The sequence below is a fragment of the Musca autumnalis genome, unplaced genomic scaffold (genome assembly GCF_047663935.1).
Source record: "Musca autumnalis isolate F117 unplaced genomic scaffold, ASM4766393v1 scaffold_2, whole genome shotgun sequence".
Lineage (NCBI taxonomy): Eukaryota > Metazoa > Arthropoda > Insecta > Diptera > Muscidae > Musca > Musca autumnalis.
The window spans coordinates 27,235,201-27,255,254 of NW_027411755.1; the positions used below are offsets into that span (position 1 = coordinate 27,235,201).

The 20,054-nt window shown below is 29.1% G+C and overlaps 1 protein-coding gene across 10 annotated transcripts in view; it reads right to left on the bottom strand.

Moving 5' to 3' along the window:
* Positions 1–20,054, bottom strand: part of LOC141393821 (uncharacterized) — a 501,342-nt gene that overhangs the window by 322,724 nt on the left and 158,564 nt on the right. For all 10 annotated transcript variants that reach the window (XM_073967334.1, XM_073967332.1, XM_073967333.1 and 7 more), the window contains one exon: positions 8,187–8,941. In XM_073967334.1, the coding sequence (XP_073823435.1) occupies positions 8,187–8,259 (73 nt within the window). In that variant the 5' untranslated portion in view covers positions 8,260–8,941. The remainder of the gene's footprint in view (positions 1–8,186; positions 8,942–20,054) is intronic.

Below are 20,054 nucleotides of genomic sequence, written 5' to 3' on the forward strand. Positions count from 1 at the left end.
GTCTACTCTCTTCGTCTTCCTCCCTCTTTCTCCCTCATACTTGCCCTTGAATAACATGCGCCATTTACGCATTTCTCCATTCGTTTCGTATTATTTTCGTATTTAAAGGATATATAGCGAACTTTCGTCACAAAAAAAACACTCGCTCGTTTCGTAAACAAAACAAAGAAAATTTTCGAACCGTCTTTAAGAATATTCGTTTATAAACTAAGCAACAACTCTTGTTTGAATACTTAGGGGCTGCAAGTGCCTTAAGGCCACCACCATCATCATCTATCCATGCATCCATATTCCTTGCTTATTCATCTGCATCTACGACAAGTCTGCAACTATTTTGTGGCTCTTATCTATGAATGCCACCAACATCATGCAACATCAGCTCTGCAACAGTTGATCTTTGATTCGTTTCATAAAAAAATGAATGTATGTTTGTGTGCGGCAGGCAGTATGCATGGGTGTTTTTCAATTTTTCACAGTATCTAAATATGATTCATAATTATGATGAGGAGAATGATGCTTGCGTAAAGCATTCGCCACATAACTGGCAGGGTTAAGATAATAGGGAAGGTTGCAACATAATATTGGCTCTTGGGTAAGATACTTTCTGAAAGAAAGGGGCCTTCTATACCCCCTTCGGAATTTTTAATTAAAAAAATTATTTTTTCACCCACCAATAAACGTAGATTAAAAAAAAATCACCCACCAATAAACGTAGATTTACAAAAATAATTTCTATTCCACAAAAAAGGTGGATTTTTTAAAAAATATTTCATGATCCGACCAATAAACGTGGATCTTTTTTAAAAGATAATTTCTCATCTCACTAATTTTTTAAAAAAATATATATTTTTATCCCACCAATAAACGTGGATTTTTTTTAAATATTTTTTTCATCCCACCAATAAACGTGGATTTTTTAAAAAAATATTTTTTTATCACACAAATAAACGTGGATTTTTTAAAAAAATATTTTTTCACCCCACAAATAAACGTGGATTTTTTAAAAATATTTTTCATCCTATCAATAAACGTGGATTTTTTAAAAAAAAATATTATTTCATCCCACCAATAAACGTAAATTTGTTTAAAAATATTTTTTTTATCCCACCAATAAACGTGGATTTTTTAAAAAAAATATTTTTTTATCCCACAAATAAACGTGGATTTTTTAAAAAAATATTTTTTCATCCCACAAATAAACGTGGATTTTTTAAAAATATTTTTCATCCTATCAATAAACGTGGATTTTTTAAAAATATTTTTCATCCTATCAATGAACGTGGATTTTTTAAAAATATTTTTCATCCTATCAATAAACGTGGATTTTTTAAAAATATTTTTCATCCTATCAATAAACGTGGATTTTTTAAAAAAAATATATTATTTCATCCCACCAATAAACGTAAATTTGTTTAAAAATATTTTTTTATCCCACCAATAAACGTGGATTTTTTAAAAAAATATTTTTTCATCCCACAAATAAACGTGGATTTAAAAAACAAATATTTTTGTCCCACCAATAAATGTGTTTTTTTAAAAAAATATTTTTTCATCCCACCAATAAACGTGGATTTTTTAAAAAAAATATTTTTTCATCCCACCAATAAACGTGGATTTTTTTAAAAAATATTTTTTCACCCTCCAATAAACGTTGATTTTTTAAAAAATATTTTTTCACCAACCAATAAACGTGGATTTTTTAAAAAAATATTTTTTCATCCCACCAATAAACGTATATTTTTTAAAAAATATTTTTTATCACACCAATAAACGTAAATTTTTTAAAAAAAATATTTTTCAATAATTCGTGGATTTTTTAAAAAATATTTTTCAATAATTCGTGGAATTTTTTAAAAATATTTTTCAATAATTCGTGGATTTTTTTAAAAATATTTTTCAATAATTCCTGGATTTTATAAAAAAATATTTTTTTCAATAATTCCTAGATTTCTTAAAAAATATTTTTCAATAATTCGTGGATTTTTTTAAAAAATATTTTTCAATAATTCGTGGATTTTTTAAAAAATATTTTTCAATAATTCGAGGATTTTTTAAAAAATATTTTTCAATAATTCGTGGATTTTTTAAAAAATATTTTTCAATAATTCGTGGATTTTTTAAAAAATATTTTTCAATAATTCGTGGATTTTTTAAAAAATATTTTTCAATAATTCGTGGATTTGTTAAAAAATATTTTTCAATAATTCGTGGATTTTTTAAAAAATATTTTTCAATAATTCGTGGATTTTTTAAAAAATATTTTTCAATAATTCGTGGATTTTTTAAAAAATATTTTTCAATAATTCGTGGATTTTTTAAAAAATATTTTTCAATAATTCGTGGATTTTTTAAAAAATATTTTTCAATAATTCGTGGATTTTTTAAAAAATATTTTTCAATAATTCGTGGATTTTTTAAAAAATATTTTTCAATAATTCGTGGATTTTTTAAAAAATATTTTTCAATAATTCGTGGATTTTTTAAAAAATATTTTTCAATAATTCGTGGATTTTTTAAAAAATATTTTTCAATAATTCGTGGATTTTTTAAAAAATATTTTTCAATAATTCGTGGATTTTTTAAAAAATATTTTTCAATAATTCGTGGATTTTTTAAAAAATATTTTTCAATAATTCGTGGATTTTTTAAAAAATATTTTTCAATAATTCGTGAATTTCTTAAAAAATATTTTTCAATAATTCGTGGATTTTTTAAAAAATATTTTTCAATAATTCGTGGATTTTTTAAAAAATATTTTTCAATAATTCGTGGATTTTTTAAAAAATATTTTTCAATAATTCGTGGATTTTTTAAAAAATATTTTTCAATAATTCGTGGATTTTTTAAAAAATATTTTTCAATAATTCGTGGATTTTTTAAAAAATATTTTTCAATAATTCGTGGATTTTTTAAAAAATATTTTTCAATAATTCGTGGATTTTTTAAAAAATATTTTTCAATAATTCGTGGATTTTTTAAAAAATATTTTTCAATAATTCGTGGATTTTTTAAAAAATATTTTTCAATAATTCGTGGATTTTTTAAAAAATATTTTTCAATAATTCGTGGATTTTTTAAAAAATATTTTTCAATAATTCGTGGATTTTTTAAAAAATATTTTTCAATAATTCGTGGATTTTTTAAAAAATATTTTTCAATAATTCGTGGATTTTTTAAAAAATATTTTTCAATAATTCGTAGATTTTTTAAAAAATATTTTTCAATAATTCGTGGATTTTTTAAAAAATATTTTTCAATAATTCGTGGATTTTTTAAAAAATATTTTTCAATAATTCGTGGATTTTTTAAAAAATATTTTTCAATAATTCGTGGATTTTTAAAAAATATTTTTCAATAATTCGTGGATTTTTTACAAAATATTTTTCAATAATTCGTGGATTTTTTACAAAATATTTTTCAATAATTCGTGGATTTTTTAAAAAATATTTTTCAATAATTCGTGGATTTTTTTACAAAATATTTTTCAATAATTCGTGGATTTTTTTACAAAATATTTTTCAATAATTCGTGGATTTTTTAAAAAATATTTTTCAATAATTCGTGGATTTTTTAAAAAATATTTTTCAATAATTCGTGGATTTTTTAAAAAATATTTTTCAATAATTCGTGGATTTTTTAAAAAATATTTTTCAATAATTCGTGGATTTTTAAAAAAATATTTTTCAATAATTCGTGGATTTTTTAAAAAATATTTTTCAATAATTCGTGGATTTTTTAAAAAATATTTTTCAATAATTCGTGGATTATTTAAAAAATATTTTTCAATAATTCGTGGATTATTTAAAAAATATTTTTCAATAATTCGTGGATTTTTTAAAAAATATTTTTCAATAATTCGTGGATTTTTTAAAAAATATTTTTCAATAATTCGTGGATTTTTTAAAAAATATTTTTCAATAATTCGTGGATTTTTTAAAAAATATTTTTCAATAATTCGTGGATTTTTTAAAAAATATTTTTCAATAATTCGTGGATTTTTTAAAAAATATTTTTTAATAATTCGTGGACTTTTTAAAAAATATTTTTTAATAATTCGTGGATTTTTTTGAAAAATATTTTTCAATAATTCGTGCATTTTTTGAAAAATATTTTTCAATAATTCGTGGATTTTTTAAAAAATATTTTTCAATAATTCGTGGATTTTTTAAAAAAATATTTTTCAATAATTCGTGGATTTTTAAAAAAATATTTTTCAATAATTCGTGGATTTTTTTAAAAGTATTTTTCAATAATTCGTGGATTTTTTAAAAAATATTTTTCAATAATTCGTGGATTTTTTAAAAAATATTTTTCAATAATTCGTGGATTTTTTAAAAAATATTTTTCAATAATTCGTGGATTTTTTAAAAAAATATTTTTCAATAATTCGTGGATTTTTTAAAAAAATATTTTTCAATAATTCGTGGATTTTTTAAAAAATATTTTTCAATAATTCGTGGATTTTTTAAAAAATATTTTTCAATAATTCGTGGATTTTTTAAAAAATATTTTTCAATAATTCGTGGATTTTTTAAAAAATATTTTTCAATAATTCGTGGATTTTTTAAAAAATATTTTTCAATAATTCGTGGATTTTTTAAAAAATATTTTTCAATAATTCGTGGATTTTTTAAAAAATATTTTTCAATAATTCGTGGATTTTTTAAAAAATATTTTTCAATAATTCGTGGATTTTTTAAAAAATATTTTTCAATAATTCGTGGATTTTTTAAAAAATATTTTTCAATAATTCGTGGATTTTTTAAAAAATATTTTTCAATAATTCGTGGATTTTTTAAAAAATATTTTTCAATAATTCGTGGATTTTTTAAAAAATATTTTTCAATAATTCGTGGATTTTTTAAAAAATATTTTTCAATAATTCGTGGATTTTTTAAAAAATATTTTTCAATAATTCGTGGATTTTTTAAAAAATATTTTTCAATAATTCGTGGATTTTTTAAAAAATATTTTTCAATAATTCGTGGATTTTTTAAAAAATATTTTTCAATAATTCGTGGATTTTTTAAAAAATATTTTTCAATAATTTGTGGATTTTTAATAAAATATTTTTCAATAATTCGTAGATTTTTTAAAAAATATTTTTCAATAATTCGTGGATTTTTTAAAAAATATTTTTCAATAATTCGTGGATTTTTTAAAAAATATTTTTCAATAATTCGTGGATTTTTAAAAAATATTTTTCAATAATTCGTGGATTTTTTAAAAAATATTTTTCAATAATTCGTGGATTTTTTACAAAATATTTTTCAATAATTCGTGGATTTTTTACAAAATATTTTTCAATAATTCGTGGATTTTTTAAAAAATATTTTTCAATAATTCGTGGATTTTTTTACAAAATATTTTTCAATAATTCGTGGATTTTTTTACAAAATATTTTTCAATAATTCGTGGATTTTTTAAAAAATATTTTTCAATAATTCGTGGATTTTTTAAAAAATATTTTTCAATAATTCGTGGATTTTTTAAAAAATATTTTTCAATAATTCGTGGATTTTTTAAAAAATATTTTTCAATAATTCGTGGATTTTTTAAAAAATATTTTTCAATAATTCGTGGATTTTTTAAAAAATATTTTTCAATAATTCGTGGATTTTTTAAAAAATATTTTTCAATAATTCGTGGATTATTTAAAAAATATTTTTCAATAATTCGTGGATTTTTTAAAAAATATTTTTCAATAATTCGTGGATTTTTTAAAAAATATTTTTCAATAATTCGTGGATTTTTTAAAAAATATTTTTTAATAATTCGTGGATTTTTTAAAAAATATTTTTTCAATAATTCGTGGATTTTTTAAAAAATATTTTTTCAATAATTCCTATATTTTTTTAAAAAATATTTGTCAATAATTCGTGAATTTTTTAAAAAATATTTTTCAATAATTCGTGGATTTTTTAAAAAATATTTTTCAATAATTCGTGGATTTTTTAAAAAATATTTTTCAATAATTCCTGGATTTTTTAAAAAATATTTTTCAATAATTTGTGGATTTTTTAAAAAAATATATTCCAATAATTCGTGGCTTTTTTAAAAAATAATTTTCAATAATTCGTGGATTTTTTAAAAATATTTTTCAATAATTCGTGGAGTTTTTAAAAAATATTTTTCAATAATTCGTGGATTTTTCAAAAAAATATTTTCCAATAATTCGTGGATTCTTTTAAAAAATATTTTTCAATAATTCGTGGATTTTTTAAAAAATATTTTTCAGTAATTCGTAAATTTTTTAAAAATATTTTTCAATAATTCGTGGTTTTTTTAAAAAAATATTTTTCAAAAATTCGTGAATTTTTTAAAAATATTTTTCAATAATTCGTGGAATTTTTTTTTTCGGAATTTTTGTCTTGGCCATACTTCCCTTATACACACACGTGCATATATCTCAACAATATTTATGCCTTAAATAGACTTCTTTTGTGTATTTTGTATTTTCTTTTTCCCTTTCAGCCTTCACCATGCCACAATGCAATGCAAAAAACAACAGTTGCTCTTTAATTATTCCTGCATTTGTTGTTGTTGCTGTTATTATTATATTGGTCTATATGCCGCCAATGCGGTCTTTTGATCATAAGTGATAATGATGATGATCGCCATGATCATCATAAGAATAAGGCGAAAAAAGTGGATGCCCTCTCTCGCACTCGCTACTCAATCATCCTAGAACTTTGGTTGTTGATGACGACAGGCCATGTTGATGCAACAGGGGCTAAAGCTGCAACTGATGAAGATTACGATGACGATGTTTACAAATGATGATGCATTTGTTTAGTTGCCTTCATTTTCCTACTTTTTGCTGTCATTGCAATTAATTTATTAATAAAAAAATAAACAAAGACAAAGAAAAATTTGAGAACAAAAAAAAAAATTAGGAGCGTGTGTGGCTGCAGGCAGAGAGATAAATTGCAGCTATAAGGGCCAAGTGAACTTTTCGCAGCCATGGTACCTACTACTCCTCCCTACACCCCCTCCATGCAGCCCCAACATTGCTATCTGATGCTTTGCTAGAAAAAATTCCCCTTCCACCACCTCCCGAAAGTAGGAAATTTTTATAAAAAAAAAACACAAAACGCCAAGAACTCAAAAACCAGGAAAACAATTTCGGGACACATGGATCTCTGAATAAGATAAATTTATAACTTGTGACAGAGGGTCGTCTATGAGTCGTGAGTGTGTGTGTATGGAGTAGCTGCGATTACGAAAGAAGAAGCCGTGACATTTCACAATAAACGTAAAACAACAAAAATAACTTCAAAATAAAAAAGAATATTGAAACTGATCAGGCCGACTCGGGCCATCATGACGTAGTCGGAGTAGTAAGAGTGAATGAAATAAATTATGTGCAGATTAAGAAGCCCATAGCGGAATACATTTTTGTGAAATAGAGGCATTATTTTGGCATATTTATGAGCTACCAAAGGCTAGAAGAGTTTTGAATATTATTTTGTTTGTTTTGTGATGTTAATAAATTTTGAAAAATTACACCACGAGGAGAGAAAAGTTCAATAACTTTATTAACCTTTTGGGCGGGGAAGGTAAAGAGAAGGGAGGAGTATGGGGGAAAAATATTGAAAAAAATCCAAAATATTGAATGTAATGAAAAATATTTTTTTTTAAATCCAAATATTGGTGTGATGCAAAATATTTTTTTTAAATCCAAAATATTGGTGAGATGAAAACTATTTTTTTTAAATCCAAAATTTTCGTGGGATGAAAAAATATTTTTTAAAAAATCCACGTTTATTGGTGGGATGAAAGAATATTTTTTTAAAAAATCCACGTTTATTGGTGGGATGAAAAAATATTTTTTAAAAAATCCACGTTTATTGGTGGGATGAAAAATCCACGTTTATTGGTGGGATGAAAAAATATTTTTTAAAAAATCCACTTTTATTGGTGGGATGAAAAAATATTTTTTAAAAAATCCACGTTTATTGGTGGGATGAAAAAATATTTTTTAAAAAATCCACGTTTATTGGTGGGATGAAAAAATATTTTTTAAAAAATCCACGTTTATTGGTGGGATGAAAAAATATTTTTTAAAAAATCCACGTTTATTGGTGGGATGAAAAAATATTTTTTTAAAAAATCTCTAGGTTTAAGGGTCTTTTGGGGGACGGAAAATATTCTTTAAAGTCATAGTACTGATTTCCAAAACTTACCTTGTTGATCAAATACTGGTGTATTCCATTGGGGTGGTGTTGTCATAATACCGGCTAAATCCAAATGCTCCATGTTTCTATCTGTGTATTTTGGAATTTGTATATGTGAATTGTAACTTAAATTCTATACAGGAAAAATATTTCCTCAAATTGATATCCAAATCGTTTTAATTTTTAGAGCAGCTCCGCATAACCTCGATACAAGGTAAATTTTTTGCAGCTTTATCTATCCCGGGGACTCGTTTTGAATGCCTCAAACAAATGGGGTGCTACTAAATTGCGTTTTTTTAGTTGTTGCAATTAAGTTGAACGAATTGAAAAAGAGAGGCAAAAGACCTTATCTGGTAGTTGTTGTTATAATATTTTCTGGCAATTACTGTTGTTGCTGGCTGAATGGTTGGCTGACTGGCAAGTATTGAATTCCCATAGAGAGGTATTTGTTTTAGGTTTTTCTGTTACTTTTTTTTGCGAATGTGTTTTTATTGTTTTATTAATCCACATATATTAATTAATATTTTATTTTACTGTTATTTTTGTTTGGTTATTATTTTTTCTTTCTTTCACTTTTTTGTTATTTGTTTTTTTTTTTTTTATTGTTTAGCACCAAGTAAAAGAAGTTGTATTGTTATTTATTTTTTGTCTTCAGGCAGGTAGTCGTCGTTAATATTGGCTTTTAACTCCCACCAATGTTTTCCATTCATGTGAAGAAACAAAAAACTGATGTGTATTAAAATATTCGTTGGCAAAAATGATATCTGCAAATAAACAAAAGAAAAAAAAAAGCGAAATTGATAAGAATGAAAGTTAAGAGAGTCTAAGGCGTTTATGGTCTTATTATTTAACAATTAATTTTTAAATAAAGAGTTAAGAATTTTATTTAAAAAAGAGAGAGAAAGGTATGGAGTTAACACCATTTCTTGTGGAAAAATTCTTAAAGAAATGCACAAGTGGAAAGGTGTGGAAATAAAACCATCCTAAAAATACAAGTTTGTCGATTTCCACAATACATCAACGCCATCTATATATCACATAATTAATGTATCTATTATCGGTACATGTCCTTGATAATCTTTATTACCCGATAGATGGCGTTTTGTTATTATTCCGATAGTGTGTTTACTCTTGAATGTCTTAGAAACAAGTGAATATTATCTATATAATATATTCTATAAAAAATTCATATCATATAACCCATGATAAATATTCTTAAAATAAAAATCGAATGAAAGACAGGGGAAAATTACAAATAAATGTTTCATTATTAAAAAATAGCAAATTATAAAACCACAATCTAACTGTGGTAGTCCCAAAGAAGCTAATTTTAAAAATCAAAAATTATCTCGGGCTAAATTAGTATTTCAAGAATCTATAAACACAATATAAATATAAGTTTAACACAATATAAATGTTTAAATGATGACTAACGGTACATATCGACCAATAGATGGAGTTTTCCGATCAATCATGGTGTCTTTGCTTTGAAAGAGCTTAAAACAGCAAATATTTACTTATTATGTCTTACTTAGATGTCTTTTCTTAATCAATGATTATATATCAGATATATATTGAAAAAAGAACAGTCCACGATTATGACTTTGGTAGATATTGGACTTTTTCCCGCCAAATATAAGGCCACAGCAGTTCCAACTACCTAGAAATACCTTAGAGCCATCTATCATATCATTTAGACAGTTGCTTTGATGGTTGTCGTGGCTAATCGTTATTCCGAAGTAAGTGACCCTTTATATGTGGCTTCTGAGCCACGGTGAAATTTGTAAAGGATTTGTTTTTTTTTTATTAACCTAAAATATTTTTTAATATTATACGATTAATAATCACAAGCTCAGATTGTCCCCTAATAAATATTTTTATAAATCTACTAGTCCATAACCTTTGAAAAATATTCTTAAAATCCAAGAGATTTCAATGGAGGGTGTCGTTAGGTTAGGTTAGGGGATGTGCAGCCACTAACTTGTGACTGCGTCACTCGGAGATCTTCCGGTCCATTGTGATTATCCACTAGAAAAAAGCTGCAAGAATAGAGGAGATGGAAAAGAGAGGATAGGGGGAAGAAATAAAATGAGGAAGATGTTAGAAAAGTAAAGAACGAATAAATTACAAGAAAGTTTAAGAGGGGAGTAATAGTTTTAGAGGAGGAAAAAAGATTTATTTTTAATGGTAGGCAGAATAGTTGAATTACGCGTTCAGGTTGCGCTGTCCCAGCCACTTCAGATTTTTGATGATGTTGTAGATCACAGCAGGTTCAACAGTTGAGTAGAAAGTTAGACACGGTGGAAAGTGAACACCTACTAACCTATGCCGTCTACGAGCCAGGGCTAGACAACGACACAGGATGTGCTCGATCGTCTCTAACTCCTCCTCATCCTCACAGAGTCTGCTGTAGTCAGTAACATCCTCATCACATTTGATGGTATGGGCCCTGATATAGCAGTGTCCAGTAATGACTCCCGTCGTTACTCTAACTTCAGCTTTACTCAGGTTCAACAGAGAGTTCGTTCTTTTGACTGACAGAGACGGCCATATGGATCTTGCCACAATGCACCTAGGTTCATTATGCCACAATTCACTGGCTCTTTCGTCAGAGAACGTTTCAATTTTTTTTAAAGAAATGACAAATGGGTGGTTTGATAGAGTCAGCGATAGCTAGATCTGTAGACTGCGATCCTCGTCTAGCCTATTCGTCTGCTCTTTCATTACCCAAATAGGCGCGGTGTCCTGGTACCCAGCATAGCCGGAAGCCGTTAGTTAGCGTTTCCAAGGCTGATCTACACTTAAGGACGACATCGGATTTGATGTTGCAGGATTTGATGGCTTTAAGAGCCGCTTGACTATCCACAAAGATAGTCACCGGTGCAAAGATTTCTGCATCCAAACTTTTTATCAATTCCGCTGCCTTCCAGTTGCTGTCTAGCCTGTAGGTGTACTCAAGAGATAGCCTTTCACAGTAGACGCCAGCCCCGGTACCTTCCTCCATCTTGGAACCGTCTGTATAAAAAGCCGGACCGTCCAGAGGGGTGTTACTGCGGTTCCAGTCGTCTATATAACGACGTCTATATCGTCAAATCTCAGGACTGGTGATATATAGTCGCTCAGTTTTCCGCGTTGGTTCACATTTATGCCTGATTCGTTCAGGATACATCCATGCCCATAGGTACAACCGCGCCAGAGATCCTGTTCATGCAGCCGTAGGGCACTGCGAGTTGCCTGACACTTAATGCTGAGACTCAGTGGTTTTAAGTTCAGCATTGCGTTCAGAGCAGCCTGTGGTGTGCTCCTGGTGGCTCCAGTTATGAGAATCAAGGCAGCTCTTTGTACCTTGTCAAGCCTACCGGATGTCGATATTTGGCGCAGTGAGTGCCACCAAACAAGAGAACTATAGAATAAGATGGGTCTAACCACGGTGTTATACAACCAGTGTATAATCGATGGGTTTAGACTTTTCCCAATAGAATTCTTACATGAATAAAGTGCAATCAATCCTCTCTTCGCTCTTTCCTCAGCATTACTGTTCCATCGCAATTGACAGTCCAGGATTGTGCCAAGGTACTTTGCCTCGGGCGAGAGCTGAAGCTGCACTCCATCCAGTGTTGGTAGTACAAATACGCCGAGCTTACGCTTTTTCGTGAACATTACCAGTTCTGTCTTGGTTGGGTTTACTCCAAGGCCATTGGCCTTAGCCCAGCGCGAAAGCGTCGATAACGATCCTTGCATAAGCTCCGAAATGGTTGAGGGAAACTTACCGGAAATCAGTAGTACAACGTCGTCCGCATAGGCAACAACTTTTATACCTTGATTGTCCAGATCAGTCAAAATATTGTTTATAACAAGTAGCCACAGTAACGGTGAGAGTACCCCTCCTTGGGAGGTGCCTCTAGTTACTGTTTTCCTAATTTTTGTCTCCCCAATGCTGGAGTTTATAATTCTGCTTTCTAGCATATTATTTATCCAGCAAGTTAGAGGTTCAGGTGTGTTAACTTTCTTAAGTGAGAGTTTTATGGACTCAAGTTCTACGTTGTTAAAAGCTCCTTCTATGTCCAAAAAGGCAGACAAGATAAAGTTTGAGTTTTTCATATTCCTCTCAATGAAGCCAACCACCTCATGCAAGGCAGACTCCACAGATTTGCCTTTAATATAGGCGTGTTGTGAGTTGCTTATAGAGGCGGTGTCTACATGGCTCCTTATCTCCAGATCGATCAGTCTTTCGAGAGTCTTAAGGAGAAAGGATGATAAACTGATGGGTCTGTAGTCCTTTGGTGCAGAGTGACTAGGTTTTCCCGCTATGGTTCCATGATGGTTGTCGTGCCTAATCGTTATTTCTAAGTAAGTGGCCTAAGTAAGTTGCTCTGTAAATGGCTCAGACACGAGGTGAGATGTGTGAACGATTTTTCTTTATTATCTCCATAAATATCATGTGGTTCAGATTGTCTCCTAATAAATATTATTATAAATCTACTAGTACATAACCCTTGATATATAAACAGCGCTATTTGTTTATCATATCTTTTTGAAATCCTTCAATGGTGGGTGTCGTTGCTAATCGTCATTCCACAACAGGTGGAAGACTCATATAAATCGACAGCTTTCCATGATGATTGTCGTGGCAAATTGTTATTCCTAAGTAAGCTTCTCAGTGAAATTTGATTTGAAAGATTTTTTCTTTATTAGCTCAATATTATTTGAAAAATAATAAAACTTACAGCTCAGATTGTCTCCTAATAAATATTTTTATAAATCTACGATTTCATAACCCTTGGAAATTATTCTTAGAATCCAAGATTATGGCTAAAATAGTCCAATGCGTGGGAAGCATCAGTGTCATCCCTCTATGATATCTCTTTGAAAGCTTTCTATGGTGTGTGTAGTTACTAACCTTCATTCCACAACAGGTGGTGTTTTCTGAAGACTCATATAAAACCTGCGATTGCTGTGGAAGGCTTTAAGGTTTTCTATACACATTAAAAAATATTCCATAAAAAACAAAATTATAGCTGCACTTGCGCCCCAACAATATATTAAAAACCAAGGATTTTATCCAAAAACCCTTGGAAAATATTCATCAAAACAGCTATAGTCTTTGAAAAATCCATGTATTCATGTTTGATGCTATATTTAGTACATCAGTGCCATCTATTGTGACATTAAATTAGCCTTCAAAGGTGGGTGTCGTTGCTAATCAACTTCACAATAGTATATCTTTCAGATGATTCATATAATTCGGATGACGTGTTTGCTTTGGAAGGCTTTCGAGGTAAAGGTGAATTTGTATACAATTTCTCTTTATTAAGTTAGTCAGCAGTCACTCGTACAAATTTTTCGTTAAGGTAAATTGAGATTTGTGAAATGGGGACAGCAAGTGCTCTTTCCTCTTGGCTCTCTCCCAAAAACTCAATTTACTTTACCAAAAAAATTACGTAACCGAAAATTATAGCTCGAGTATAGCTGTGCTCTTTCCTCTCGGCTCTCTCCCAAAAACTCAATTTACTTTACCAAAAAATGTGTACCTAACCGAAAATTATAGCTCGAGTTGTTCCTCTAAAAAATATTTTAGAATCAAGGATTATTTCAGTTAAACCTTGGAATGTATTCTCTGGGTTCATGGCTAAGGTGGTCTTTAAAAATTAAGGTATTAAATTATTGTGTCACCATGTTATACCTCAGTGCCATCTATCTCCTAACTTCTTCAAATACCTTTCAGTGGTAGGTGTCATTGCTAGCTGTTTTTAAAAAAGAGGTGGAGCTTCCTGATTTCTCATATAATGCCGATTAGTATTTTAGAAGTAAAGGGTAATTGGCAAAAAATTTTTAGTTTATTAAAATAAAAAGATAATCAATGAAAATCTTAGGATTAAAACTGTGGAAATTTTAGATGAAATTTACTATTAAAAAATCTTTATAAAATCTAAATTTTAAAACTAAAAAATCTAAAATTTTAATTGTAGATAATACCAGTGCCATCTCTCGATCATATCTATGAAATTCCTAAAGGTCTTCTGTCGATAGAGAATCTCCCTCAGTGCATAGAAGTCCTGCTTAAGTTATTCCATTTATAGAAACAACCCCTAGGTATTCTGTCAATATTTTTAGAATAAATTCTAAAGGCTTTCTATCCTAAGAGTTGTTTGTCTTAAGAAGACTTCCTAAAGGTATTCAATCAACAGAAGATGGCTTCTTAAAAAAGTCCCCCTAAACGTACTCTATCTAAAAAAATGTCCCTAAAGGCCTTATATGGATAGACGACCGCCTATGTCTGTAGTAGAAATCCTAAATATCATGTGTCAAAAGGTCATCAATTTTTAGAAGACCTCCTAAAGGTCTTTTACCGTTAGAAGACCCCCAAAAGGTGTATTTATAGTATACCAGCTTCTCTATTTCGAAAATCTCCTAAAGGTCTTCTATTTATAGAAGACAGCCCAAGTTCTTCTAACCTTGGAAAATCACTTAAGTTTCTTCTAAAGATAAAAGAACTAATCTCAGTTACCGGAACTCCAGGTAACTGACTAATAACTAACGGATAACTGTTAATAAGTAAAGCTGTGACATTTAAACAAAACTTCCTGCAACATTTGTAGTGGTTAATGTCTTTGCTACAGGTATTTCACCAATAGGTGGCGTTTTCCAAAGCATAACAAAGAGAGACGATGTGGTCATACAAGGAACAAGACTTTGGTACGAGGCATTTTACTCTACATTTTTAAAAAATATTTTTTAAGAGTCTGTCTTCGTGAATTTTTCAAAAAATTTATTCGAAGCGTGGATTTTTAAAGAATATTTTTTCCAAAGCCTCTTATAGTCCTGGATTTTTAAAGAATATTTTTCTAGAGCCTCTTATAGGCGTGGATTTTTAAAGAATATTTTTTCCAAAGCCTCTTATAGGCGTGGATTTTTATAGAATACTTTTTTTAAAGCCTCTTATAGGCGTGGATTTTTAAAGAATATTTTTTCCAAAGCCTCTTATTGGCGTTTATTTTTAAGAAATATTTTTTCCAAAGCCTCTTATAGGCGTGGATTTTTAAAGAATATTTTTTCCAAAGCCTCTTATAGGCGTGGATTTTTAAAGAATATTTTTTCCAAAGCCTCTTATAGGCGTGGATTTTTAAAGGATATTTTTTCCAAAGCCTCTTATAGGCGTGGATTTTTAAAGAATATTTTTTCCAAAGCCTCTTATAGGCGTGGATTTTTAAAGAATATTTTTTCCAAAGCCTCTTATAGGCGTGGATTTTTAAAGAATATTTTTTCCAAAGCCTCTTATAGGCGTGGATTTTAAAGAATATTTTTTCCAAAGCCTCTTATAGGCGTGGATTTTTAAAGAATATTTTTTCCAAAGCCTCTTATAGTCCTGGATTTTTAAAGAATATTTTTCTAGAGCCTCTTATAGGCGTGGATTTTTAAAGAATATTTTTTCCAAAGCCTCTTATAGGCGTGGATTTTTATAGAATACTTTTTTTAAAGCCTCTTATAGGCGTGGATTTTTAAAGAATATTTTTTCCAAAGCCTCTTATTGGCGTTTATTTTTAAGAAATATTTTTTCCAAAGCCTCTTATAGGCGTGGATTTTTAAAGAATATTTTTTCCAAAGCCTCTTATAGGCGTGGATTTTTAAAGAATATTTTTTCCAAAGCCTCTTATAGGCGTGGATTTTTAAAGGATATTTTTTCCAAAGCCTCTTATAGGCGTGGATTTTTAAAGAATATTTTTTCCAAAGCCTCTTATAGGCGTGGATTTTTAAAGAATATTTTTTCCAAAGCCTCTTATAGGCGTGGATTTTTAAAGAATATTTTTTCCAAAGCCTCTTATAGGCGTGGATTTTTAAAGAATATTTTTTCCAAAGCCTCTTATAGGCGTGGATTTTTAAAGAATATTTTTTCCAAAGCCTCTTATAGGCGTGGATTTTTAAAGAATATTTTTTCCAAAGCCCCTTATAGGCGTGGATTTTTAAAGAATATTTTTTCCAAAGCCCCTTATAGGCGTGGATTTTTAAAGAATATTTTTTCCAAAGCCTCTTATAGGCGTGGATTTTTAAAGAATATTTTTTCCAAAGCCTCTTATAGGCGTGGATTTTTAAAGAATATTTTTTCCAAAGCCTCTTATAGGCGTGGATTTTTAAAGAATATTTTTTCCAAAGCCTCTTATAGGCGTGGATTTTTAAAGAATATTTTTTCCAAAGCCTCTTATAGGCGTGGATTTTTAAAGAATATTTTTTCCAATGCCTCTTATAGGCGTGGATTTTTAAAGAATATTTTTTCCAATGCCTCTTATAGGCGTGGATTTTTAAAGAATATTTTTTCCAATGCCTCTTATAGGCGTGGATTTTTAAAGAATATTTTTTCCAAAGCCTCTTATAGGCGTGGATTTTTAAAGAATATTTTTTCCAAAGCCTCTTATAGGCGTGGATTTTTAAAGAATATTTTTTCCAAAGCCTCTTATAGGCGTGGATTTTTAAAGAATATTTTTTCCAAAGCCTCTTATAGGCGTGGATTTTTAAAGAATATTTTTTCCAAAGCCTCTTATAGGCGTGGATTTTTAAAGAATATTTTTTCCAAAGCCTCTTATAGGCGTGGATTTTTAAAGAATATTTTTTCCAAAGCCTCTTATAGGCGTGGATTTTTAAAGAATATTTTTTCCAAAGCCTCTTATAGGCGTGGATTTTTAAAGAATATTTTTTCCAAAGCCTCTTATAGGCGTGGATTTTTAAAGAATATTTTTTCCAAAGCCTCTTATAGGCGTGGATTTTTAAAGAATATTTTTTCCAAAGCCTCTTATAGGCGTGGATTTTTAAAGAATATTTTTTCCAAAGCCTCTTATAGGCGTGGATTTTTAAAGAATATTTTTTCCAAAGCCTCTTATAGGCGTGGATTTTTAAAGAATATTTTTTCCAAAGCCTCTTATAGGCGTGGATTTTTAAAGAATATTTTTTCCAAAGCCTCTTATAGGCGTGGATTTTTAAAGAATATTTTTTCCAAAGCCTCTTATAGGCGTGGATTTTTAAAGAATATTTTTTCCAAAGCCTCTTATAGGCGTGGATTTTTAAAGAATATTTTTTCCAAAGCCTCTTATAGGCGTGGATTTTTAAAGAATATTTTTTCCAAAGCCTCTTATAGGCGTGGATTTTTAAAGAATATTTTTTCCAAAGCCTCTTATAGGCGTGGATTTTTAAAGAATATTTTTTCCAAAGCCTCTTATAGGCGTGGATTTTTAAAGAATATTTTTTCCAAAGCCTCTTATAGGCGTGGATTTTTAAAGAATATTTTTTCCAAAGCCTCTTATAGGCGTGGATTTTTAAAGAATATTTTTTCCAAAGCCTCTTATAGGCGTGGATTTTTAAAGAATATTTTTTCCAAAGCCTCTTATAGGCGTGGATTTTTAAAGAATATTTTTTCCAAAGCCTCTTATAGGCGTGGATTTTTAAAGAATATTTTTTCCAAAGCCTCTTATAGGCGTGGATTTTTAAAGAATATTTTTTCCAAAGCCTCTTATAGGCGTGGATTTTTAAAGAATATTTTTTCCAAAGCCTCTTATAGGCGTGGATTTTTAAAGAATATTTTTTCCAAAGCCTCTTATAGGCGTGGATTTTTAAAGAATATTTTTTCCAAAGCCTCTTATAGGCGTGGATTTTTAAAGAATATTTTTTCCAAAGCCTCTTATAGGCGTGGATTTTTAAAGAATATTTTTTCCAAAGCCTCTTATAGGCGTGGATTTTTAAAGAATATTTTTTCCAAAGCCTCTTATAGGCGTGGATTTTTAAAGAATATTTTTTCCAAAGCCTCTTATAGGCGTGGATTTTTAAAGAATATTTTTTCCAAAGCCTCTTATAGGCGTGGATTTTTAAAGAATATTTTTTCCAAAGCCTCTTATAGGCGTGGATTTTTAAAGAATATTTTTTCCAAAGCCTCTTATAGGCGTGGATTTTTAAAGAATATTTTTTCCAAAGCCTCTTATAGGCGTGGATTTTTAAAGAATATTTTTTCCAAAGCCTCTTATAGGCGTGGATTTTTAAAGAATATTTTTTCCAAAGCCTCTTATAGGCGTGGATTTTTAAAGAATATTTTTTCCAAAGCCTCTTATAGGCGTGGATTTTTAAAGAATATTTTTTCCAAAGCCTCTTATAGGCGTGGATTTTTAAAGAATATTTTTTCCAAAGCCTCTTATAGGCGTGGATTTTTAAAGAATATTTGTTTCAGAGCGTTTTATGGCGGTGGATTTTTAAAGAATATTTTTTTTCCGAGCCTCTTATAGACGTGGTCTTTTAAGAATATATTATCAGAGTCTTTTGTAGGTGGGGTTACAAAAATAAAAATTTCTGATGACTGTTTGTTCCCTAGGCTAAACAACTTCTTTAGGAAATGGTGTCATTTTTAGTACTCTCCCTAGCCCTTAGCTTTCAATGTCAAAATAGCAAACACGTTTCATGAGTAATGCAAGATAAGAATTTGTGCGCCACGGGTTTAAGGTGTCAACCAACGTCTGAGATAAAACAGCCAACGTTAGTGTGAACCAAGTAAACATGACGTTCGTTTGATCAAAGAGAAGTATATTATAATTTTGATTATATCAGAATCTAAACAAAAAAATCAACGGGGCTGTAGTGGAAAGGGCCACATAAAATTTATTTTTGACACATTTCTTAAAAGAGTTCTAAAAGGAAGGTTTGAAGGAATGTAGCAACCTATAAAGAAGCTAGGTTATAATAATGTTGTTACATTAATAGTTTGCTGATCATCAAAGTGAAAAGTTTGAATATGGGATCCTCAACATTTTGCATGAGGGTTACTATTGCAACGAAGGACGTAGATGTGACCGGGTCTTTTTATTGTTCATGAATTTTACAAAAATTTAAAAAGAATTATATCGCGATCTATACTTTGCAATCTTTGAATGAATCCAAGTACTGGTGCCATCCACCACGTAAAACCTCAGTGTCATCTGTATATCAAAGTATTTAAATAACTAGTAGTGGTGCATATCTTCGCTAAATGTCATTTTCCCAATAGATAGCGTTTTTCTATCATTGATAGAATTCTGATAGTATTTGCTTGAAATTTCTCAGACTTAATTGGGATTTTCAAATAATATATTCCTCTTTAAACCAAAAAAAAAAAAAACATTGTATTAAATTCAATATTACGACAGCAAGGTTTATATTGAGTTGCATGCCGCTACGCCATCTATACTCCATTATTATTAGTAGAAGTGGTAAGCATATTTTTTGGTGGAATATTTAAAAATAAATATGCGCTTTCGCAGTGACCTTTAAATAAGTCTGTCTGTTATAATATACTTATATAAAGGATTAGGGTCATGAGTAACTGAGTGGGCACTATTTCAGCGAAGGTGGGAGATAAGTCTGAGTTTCTGACATTTCGTTCTAGGAGAGTTCGACAATGAAAAATTCCAATATAATTGTCGATTTCATCACTTCTGGAAGAGTGCAAAGGCAATAATGATTGTCCAGGTCATGATTCACTCATTTGATGACCTATAAAATATGTATATATACAAATATCGAAATCTTTGTGATCACAAGACCATCAACATCAAAAGTAAATGTAATAAATTGCTTTTGAAACAACCAAAAAAATTTATACATACACTTGAAACACAAATGTATAAAAGATATATTCCACAAATTAATTGAATTAGACAATTTAGCTTCCATTATATGTTCAAAATTTGTTGGAAAATCTGTTCACTTATTTGTTGTGTATATATATGTGATCTGTCCGCCGCCGCATCTTTGTCTGTTGTACATTTTTGTGTGTTAAATCTCGACATTGTTTGGCATTGAAAATGAAAAATGATTTTTCTGTTTCTCATGGATTTTATTTTTCAGATTTTTTGGCAGACAACATTT